This window comes from Diachasma alloeum, unplaced genomic scaffold, assembly GCF_001412515.2.
Source record: "Diachasma alloeum isolate Michigan unplaced genomic scaffold, Dall2.0 Dall_scaffold_00185, whole genome shotgun sequence".
NCBI lineage: Eukaryota > Metazoa > Arthropoda > Insecta > Hymenoptera > Braconidae > Diachasma > Diachasma alloeum.
In genome coordinates this window covers 2,099,765-2,109,392 of record NW_021680351.1, presented here as the reverse complement: position 1 = coordinate 2,109,392, position 9,628 = coordinate 2,099,765, and the positions used below count along the sequence as shown (strand labels likewise).

General features: G+C 38.8%; 1 protein-coding gene across 3 annotated transcripts; it reads left to right on the top strand.

Annotated features, from left to right (window-relative positions):
- Window positions 1–208: 208 nt before the first annotated feature.
- LOC107048050 (receptor-type tyrosine-protein phosphatase F) lies at window positions 209–9,403 on the top strand. 3 transcript variants are annotated; one of them, XM_015271008.1, is made up of 7 exons: window positions 209–369; window positions 1,469–1,621; window positions 4,370–4,720; window positions 4,937–5,593; window positions 6,812–7,489; window positions 8,815–8,943; window positions 9,098–9,403. In XM_015271008.1, the coding sequence occupies exons 1-7, from the start codon at window positions 330–332 to the stop codon at window positions 9,184–9,186; spliced, it is 2,097 nt and encodes a 698-aa protein (XP_015126494.1). In that variant the 5' UTR covers window positions 209–329; the 3' UTR covers window positions 9,187–9,403. The 3 variants fall into 3 exon arrangements, with proteins under 3 accessions (XP_015126494.1, XP_015126495.1, XP_015126496.1); XM_015271009.1 differs by having other exon boundaries at window positions 9,045–9,188; XM_015271010.1 differs by lacking the exon at window positions 6,812–7,489.
- Window positions 9,404–9,628: the final 225 nt, after the last annotated feature.

Sequence of the window (9,628 nt, the reverse complement as noted above, 5' to 3'; positions counted from 1 at the left end):
TCAGTCACAATTGTCACCACTATCCGAGAGCATATTGACACCTGCAAATGTTGACACCTAAGGAATTCACAAAGTTACAAAGCTAATCCAAACTCTTCCGATACCGATTGAATATCACACTCGGTTTACATTCTCAAAGAATTAAAAACATGCGTTAATATATCAGGAAATAAAATGAGCGAAACGTGAGGTACACCACGTATCTAAAGATCACATGCGAAATATATTCCACGAGAAATTTTTGGACTGAAGGACTGTGAATAGAGACGTACGATCGAACACATCAGTCAGCTAAACCGTTGAGCAGAAATTTATTGAGGAAGCCGAAAATGTTGTACCGATCCATCGTCTTCGCAGTCGTCATTACGGGTGAGTTCACTATTGACAATCGTTGATATTGTTGGTTAAGGGGAGACTACTGTGAGTTTTAAAAGTCGTGGGTTATGGGAGTGAGACTTTTCATACGTTGAAGATCGATTATATAGATCTGAAAACGAATAATTAGTCAAAAAAAAAAATTTTTTATTCTTCGTTTGCCCGAAAACGCTTAAAATGCCAAAAACAGTCCAGGGCCTCAAATTTTTGAGCTACAAATGATTTTTTTTCAAAATTTTCGGAAAAATATGTGGAATAACAATTACGAGCTAGTTTTTTTTAATTCACCTCTTACATGGCTAAATTTGCTTTTTTCATATTTCTTTACACAAATAGTGAATTTTTTTATATAAAAAAAAAACGAAATCAGCTATGTAGTAGTCCAATTCCAAAAAACTGGGTCGTAATTGTTGTTCCACACATTATTCCGAAAATTTTGAAAAAAAAAATCTTTTGTAGCTCAGAAATTGGAGGCCCTGGACTGTTTTTAGCACTTTAAGTGTTTTCGGGCAAACGAACAATAAAAAAATTTTTTTTGCACTAATTACTCTCGTTTTCAGATCTCTATAATCGATCTTCAACGTATGAAACGTCTCACTCCAATAACCCACGACTTTCAAAATTCATAGTAGTCCCCCCTTAAAAAATCTTAATGTCGATTCGCCTCATTCCTCTCAATTTTGCTGATTTTTGGAAAAATTACTCTTCCAATGATCAATCGTTCAAAGTTAGTATTTTTCTCCATCATTATAATAATTCAGTAACGAAGTGGTAAAACGGTTCAAGTCGACTTATCTCCCCGTGGAATTTTTGAGGAATATTTCCGAATCTAAGGGAGATAGCGAAATTTTCGTCAAAACTTTTTTTGCAGAGCCGATTGAGTGCTACAATAAATGTAATTATAAAAATTTTGCTATCTCCCTTAGATTGGGAAATATTCCTCAAAAACACAACTGGGAGATAAGTCGACTTAAACCGTTCTATCACTTCGCTACTGAATTGATTCATCGGAGGTCAATTACGCATTACTCAGGTTTTGCTTTCGAATGGAATTATTGTAATCGTTCAAATCCTTCAATGTATTATGCTCCAGCCCTCGAAGCTGCATCAATATGCGACCTTGAAAAAATATGCAGGGGCAGTGGTATGTCCGTAATCGATTTGATGCTCATGTCCGGCTGTAATTGCGGCGTTTTTTCTGACGCCGATGAAAGCCTCGAGAACATTGCTGAGTCACAGGAAGAGAGTGAGATTCTATCATGAATAAGTTGTTCATACGTTGATACTATTCCAATGTAAGGTTTCCCGGCTAGGAAGTTACTAATTTTTTCTCTCAAAAAATTAAATTTAATTAATGCCTAATGATGGAAGGCGGAGAAACCCTAGTGGAAGAACCTAAGGCAGAAGCGTAACACGCCTGATCAGAAATTCAGATCGGACTTGATCAGTTTCTGATCAAGACCTGAACAGAATTTCCACTCGGGTATGAGTCAATTTGAGAGTGAAATTCGTAAGTGTCCTGGTAGCTCAGATGGTAAGAGCACCCGACGCGACATTGGGAGGTCCCGGGTTCGATTCCCGGCTAGGAAGTTACTAATTTTTTCTCTCAAAAAATTAAATTTAATTAATGCCTAATGATGGAAGGCGGAGAAACCCTAGTGGAAAAACCTAAGGCAGAGGCGTAACACGCCTGATCAGAATTTCGGATCGGACTTGATCAGTTTCTGATCAAGACCTGAACAGAATTTCCACTCGGGTATGAGTCAATTTGAGAGTGAAATTCGTAAGTGTCCTGGTAGCTCAGATGGTAAGAGCACCCGACGCGACATTGGGAGGTCCCGGGTTCGGTTCCCGGCTAGGAAGTTACTAATTTTTTCTCTCAAAAAATTAAATTTTTTTTTTTTTTTTTTTCAGCAACTTTCGTCCTTCGTGTGAGGAAGTTAGCGTGTAAAATTCAGAATGAACAATTTTTTATGTATTTTTTCTTCAATTCCATTTGCTTTATGTATTTCTCATACTAAGCTGCATAAACCAACAGGTTTTATGCTCAATAAAAATTAAAAAAAAAAGAATGAACAATTCAGTAGCAAAGCGGTAAACCGGGTCAAGTCGACTTAGCTCTTCGCTGAGTTTTCGAGGAATATCTCCGAATCTAAGAGAAACAGCGAAATTGTCATTATAATCTTTTTTGTAGAGCGAATTAAGAGCTACCAAAAAGGTTTGTTTGAAACGCAACTAAAATTCCAGAACATTCTGGTCGACTAGCTCGGCCTAGTTCGAAAATCTCCGGGACCCTTCGGGTCATCAGTCATAAGTAACCGAAAGACGCGCGAATCAGTTTAGGCTTAGCCTCTCACCGTACAAGTCTATCTCGGGCAAATCACCTGTAGATATTTTACATCGCACTTCACCGAGTACAGTACACTGAGAAAAAAATTTATTCCTTCCAAGAAAATGTTATTGGTGATATCTTTTTCATACTCTTAGTAGAAGAAAATATCTCTTTTGGAACGTATTTCTCCAGGCCAGTCATTTCCAGGTGCTCCGAAATCAGTTCCAAGCGTGAGAATTATGGTGATCTATAAGAATATTCTTCTGCATATGACCTCGAAGAAACTCCAATAATAATTATTAACATTTGGAATTATTCCGATTTTCTTTACCTGAGAAAATCGCCAATTTGTAAAATCCGGAAGATATCGGAGAACATTTTGTCAAGGTCATATCTAGCATAATAATCAGATTGTTCAATATCACTGTAATTTTTGAGGATAGACTTGGACTCTCTGAAAATGACGGTCCTGGAAAAATTCGGTCTGAAAAAATATTATCTTCTGACGGGAATATCAATCCTTGGCAGGAATAATTTTTTCTCTCAGTGTAGCTTCTTGAACCTCACCTAGCTCACTAGTAACCAAGTACATCACCAGTCTTTGTAAGATCAACGTTTCGTTCAGTGCATCGCCACAATAATTAGTTAAACTTCAACTAAATTCAGCGATTCAACAGTATTAATTTCAGAAAATTACTGGTTAATCAAAAGGCTATCAACAATGACAATTTACCAAAGAGTGTATAAAATATTAACGACGTGGTTCGATCCCACGAATAAATAGTGATATTTTTATAATTAGTGCCATCATTAATTTTCCAGCATCTCCCTCCACATTTTTCTCCCACATCCANGTGATATTTTTATAATTAGTGCCATCATTAATTTTCCAGCACCTCCCTCCACATTTTTCTCCCACATCCACCCTAAACCTAGTTCGTCACCAAACAAGGTTATTACACAAACATAACTATCTTCCTTAGGTTCCGAGATATTCGTTAAAAACTGACCAATAGTCTAAATCGACTTAAACCGGTTTACCGCTTCGCTACAGAATATCTTTTTTGATTTTGATTCAGGGCGAGGAGTTATTCCTCGCCAAATATCGTGACACAATGATTGCTGATTGCCCTTGATTTCAAAGTGATTGTACGTGATTTCTTGGTATAATTCAGTAGCGAAGTGGTAAAACGGTCTAAGTCGACTCATCTCTTAGTTGAGTTTTTGAAGAATATCTGCGAATTTAAAGGAGATAATGAAATTTTCGTAATTACCTTTTTTTTAGAGCAAATTGAGTGCTACAAAAAAGGTCTTGACCAAAATTTAGTTACCTCCCTTAGATTCCGAGGTATTCACTAAAAACTGGCCAATAGTCAAAATCGACTTGAACCGTTTTACCACTTCGCTACTGAATTGATGTCAAATTTTTTATTTCACCTGTTTGCGCAATTGTCGGAGAGCAACTGCGCGAAATTATACCGTGTGATGAAATGCCACTGATGAAAAATACTCTAGCCAAACGAAAGGCTATTTGAAAAATTAGTTGAAAAAATTTGACCAATGAATTCCTTTCACTCATCAAAGTTAGAAATCACATAAAAAATTATCAATGATAAATAGTAATTGTATTAAGCGTTTTAAATTCACTTTTTCTGCTGACAGTCTTGGATGAGTCAAGAAGTCCTACGGAGGTGTCGACTGGTGAAGATGAGGCACCGCAGAACGTTAAGGTCCAGGCGGCCGGGTATGGGGAGCTCAGGGTCACAGCCGACCCACCATCTACGGGCTCCTGGCATAGGGAGCTCCATGGATATTATCTCAGTTGGATCGAGCACTCGTCATCGAACTCTGAGGTCAATACAACAAAAGGCATCGTACAATTCAAGAATACGACGGAGTTCATATTGAAGGGGCTGAAAGACTCCACAGACTATACTATTTACGTTACACCCTACAACAGCATGGGTCTTGGACGTGCCAGCAAACCTGTTGTTGGGAAGACTCGGGGAAGAGGTGAGTAGAGTAACAGAGCAGGGAGTACAGTGAGAAAAAAATCAATCAATCTGACAGATAAATCAATATTCAAAAAATGTTCAAATGCACACTTAAATAGTTACTTGAAAATTGGAAAATTTCGTGCTCAGCGATTGAATCAGGGCTCGAGAACAATCAGACTCCCCTTCCGTTTCACCCCCCGCGATCTACATGCGCAACACCTTAATGTTTCAGAGCGTCCTGACCCTCCAACCGCCCTCATCCTAACTCCGATCACGTCAAGATCCGTAAATGTGCAGTGGAGCGCGTCTTCGGACGTCCACAGTCCAATCACAAACTACACTATTCAATACCGCCCCTTAGCGGACGATTCGGCCGATAACTGGGATTCCCCCAAGACCCAAAACGTAACCATCACGCCAATGAAATTGAATGTTCCATCTACCCATGGAACAACCAGTAATGAACAAGAGAGTGGAGTTATTGACAAACTTCAGCCAGGAGTTACATACGTCGTCCGCGTATTGGCGACAAATTCGATAGGCACTAGTCAGCCAAGTGATCCTGTGACGGTGACGACCGCCGGAGAGCCACCGTCACAGGCACCGCAGGAGGTTAAGGCCCAGCTTGCGGGTCTTAATGCGGTGAGGGTCACCTGGGTGCCGCCTGCTCCTAATACCTGGAATGGAGAACTCCGTGGATATCACGTTGTGGCGAAAAAACTCTCGTCATCGAACGATGCGTCAAATATTGAAATAAATGTAAATACGATGGAGTACGTCTTCAAGGGGCTGGAAGAATCCACGCAGTACAGCATTTCAATTGCAGCATTCAACGACTATGGTCCTGGACCTACCAGCTGTCCTGTAGTTGCGATGACTCTAGCGAAAGGTGAGTACAGTAGAACCCCATTATAAGAACGCGCCTGGGGGTGCAGGGGTAGCCGATTCGGCGAAAGCGCTTATATTTCGTTCCGCCCAACATGCGCTGAGTGGCAACCTCAGTTCTCGCAACTCTCAGCGAAAATAGAGGGATAAGAAATAAACAGTTTGAGTATTTTTCAAGTTTTATGTACAGATATTTTCGTTAAATAATTTTTTTATTATTTACTGAATTTTTAACAATGTTCTTTGATGGATTATGCGGGATTGGGACACAATAAATATACACACAGTATTAACTAGTCAAAGATTTATTCAGTAAAGCACGTCAGTCGTCTCGCGTCTAGCGTCCAACATGTCTCGTACAGGAATTGATAGGAATGTACAGCATACACGCCACATCCGGCCTGGGACGAGATCTGCGCATGCGCACGATCTCGTCCCCTTCTTAGCTTACACAGATACATCTTATACTATAGATAATATATATATGAGGACCAGGAGCTGAAGCCATATTCCAACATTCTTTTCCATGAACATGAATATAACTTTTTTCACCAACTTGAAAACAACTTTCTTCGTGCCATAAAAATATTTAAAGGTCCATTTTTTTTCATAAAAATGTTTTCCAATATTTTAATTAACAATTGGATAAAAAAATAATCTGATCAACATTTTGTTTTATTGACAGTACCCTTCAATAAATAATAAACGATGGACTTTTATTAAAGTTTACTTTAACTGTTTCTTAACTTATTCCCGGGGCGGTCGAGTATGAACTGAATTAATTTTTCAAAAATTTCACTGCCAGAATATTTCACATTTCTGGTCTCCTGGAAATACAAAACAATAGGACATCCCAGTAAACATCGATGTGTTTACGTTCGGGTGTCGAGAGTGTTAGGGAGTGGGGGAAGCCTTCACGCTGGCGAAAAAGCGATTGAGGAGAAGTGGGCTTATATGGGGGCTCCTTATAACGGGGTTCTACTGTAAAGTCAAGGGGTAACAAAAGGCCACCGTTACCTCGAAATTTTCAAGCAAATTTCCTGCTCAAAGTTATTAATATTGATCTTTGATCACATTGATCTTCATCAGTGACATGCATATCAATCAATCATAATTACCGTTAAATTGTAAAGCTGTCAATTGGTAACATGAACAAGGGGGGGGGGGCGGAGGAATTAAAGGTTTTAGCCAATTCAATTATGACCACCGGTTGATGTTTCAGACCGTCCTGACGCCCCGACCAACCTCACGGTGAAAGATATCATGTCAAATTCAATGATTTTGTCGTGGAAGCGGCCTTTCGATGGCAATAGTCCAATCAAAAATTACACCATTCAATACAACCCCTCGGGATCCGGTGTAGCCGAGAACTGGGAGTCCTCCAAGTTTCAAAACGTAACCGTCACACCAAGGAATTTGAATGACCCATCTGGATATGGAACGAGTGATTGGGAGTATGCAAATATTACCAACCTCCACTCAGGAGTTACATACGCTGTCCGCGTATTTGCGACAAATTCGATAGGCAGTAGTCAGCCAAGTGATCATGTGATCGCGGCGACTCCCAAAACGCTACCGTCAGCGGCTCCGAGATACGTTAGGGTCGTGCCTGCGGGGCGTGGGAGGCTAAGGGTCACATGGGCGGCACCACCTAAGAACTCCTGGAATGGAGAACTCCTCGGATATCGTATCAGATGGGTTCAATACTCGTTAGCGAACTCTGCGTCCGTTAGGCAGCATTCAATGAGGGATCTAGGGAATGTCTTGCAGTACACCTTGACGGGTCTGGAAGACTCCACGCTGTATGATATTCAAATTGCAATGTACAACAGCAATGGTGATGGACCTTTTAGTATTCCTGTCGATGGGATCACTGAGGCGAGAGTTAGGCAGAGTAATGGTAGCGTGAAATATTATAGTTGATACAAGGGGTTGTCTACGGCCAAATATTGTACACAATGATTGGTGATTTTATAGTCGGACCAAACTTATTTTCCCTTTGGAAAAAATGGTTTTCCCCTGTTTTCATTGACAAACCAACGATTTGATAATAGAAACTATGAAAATTTGTTGCCTGAAACTAAGTTCGTGCGGGAAAAGAAATTTTGGTTGGACTATATCGTTAGCTGTATAGAAATGTAACGTAAGTGCCAAAATACGAGAATTCAATAGGAAACGAGAAACACAAAACAAATATGGGAACTGGAATTAAAAATTCAAAACTTCTGGTATGAGGACATTTTTTGGCACTTACGTTAGTCTTCTATGCAGCTAACGATATGTGATTTCAAAGTCATTTCAAAGATCGACGTCGGTGGCCGAATGGGCTACACTGAGAGAAAAACAAACACGTTGTCAAACAAGTCTTGTTTGGGCCAACAGAATCGCTAGTTGAAAATTGCCAAAAAAAGAATTTGTTTGGTTCGAATTTGAAAGTCTCAAACATGAATAATTGATCGAATTGATTCATGCCGAACAAACAATTTGATTCGAGCCGAAGTAACGAAGTGATTTACGTCGGAAAATCTATGTTTCACGGAGTTTTTTTTTATTTAATCATTTCTGAACAATTACAGTTCAATTTGCATACATATTTATGTTTCACGGAGTGAATAGCAACGTGACAAAATCTACTTGAATGAGGTCATAACCGACCTGTAATAAGTAAAAGAATCGACTTGCATCAAGTCGAAAAAATCAACTTGAATCAAATCGACGAATCATCTTAAATCAAGTCGAAAAATCTACTGAATGATATCGATGTGCCGAGTTGCACTCCTCCAAAGTTTGTGCCTCGAGATATTTTTTAATGTTGTTGTATCACAAAATAGGATACTCACGATGTTATTGGTTGGATATAACCAGTTCCCTTTGACGGGGAATTTTCCCCATTTATGGACGATTATTTATTAAAAAATCGTAGTTATCATGATTGATATCAGTGAATTCTAATCCTGAAGGTTTAGGATTATCAGTGGTTCTACCCACTGATGTCTTATTTAAAACATCACCCCATCACCCTCATTTCGATAGAAATATCATTTGAGCGTTGTCGATATTTCTCTCAGTGTACGAGTTGATGACTGTGGTCGATCGTGGCATGAAATAACTCGACTCCCGGCATAATTCAGTCTGACTTGATTCAGGATGTTTTCTGTGTCTGTTCTCCTCTGCAGCTATCAGGGGACGTAATATTTCATTCATTCGTTGTTCCTTTTTTTTCAGTTCCGACGATGAATCAGCCAGTGCATCCTTCTCTACCAAATCAACTTGTGGCGAAAAACCAAAGTGTTGACATTCATCAGAGAGAACCTGATACATCGAAAGTGCGCATAAGATTTAACAAGACCTCACGTGAGTACGGTTAATAGTATATCTCCAACCTCGACAGCAAAAGTCGTTTATTTAAGCTTCCATGGTTGGAAAAATTAGTAATGGGATCAACACTTTTTCAGATTAATTGAAGAGTCACAGGAAAATACCTCAACCGTACTGTTTTCATTTTCAGCACTTAAGGCGCCGTATGTTATTAAAATAAACGCTACCAAAAGCGACTATACGATGAACGCCCCAATAATTTCATTAATCCGGAATTAATGATTATTCAATTAATCAATCACTAGTGAACGGGCGCGAAGCGATTAATTGGAGATTAATTTGTACTATTTTATTTTCATTTCCGTCTTTACAATCAGATTAATTTAATTTTATTCATTCTTATTCTTATTATATGTATTGGTTTTCCTTAATTTTTAAGTTACAACGTTGAATGGAAAGGAATTATGTTGAGGATCAATAAAGTATTTTTTTGTGATCAAAACACAGACTAAACAAAAGTTATTACCACCCCCATTGTAACAATGGGCACTGCATACGTTGCCTTTCTTTACATTAAAGAAGGTAATTTATATAGTGTTCCACATCTTTATGACGTCATAGGTAAATGATTGGATATAATAATAATAATAATAATAATGAAATGTAATAGTTATTAAACTGAAAAATCAATTATTTGAAACAAAAATAATTCTGGATAGTC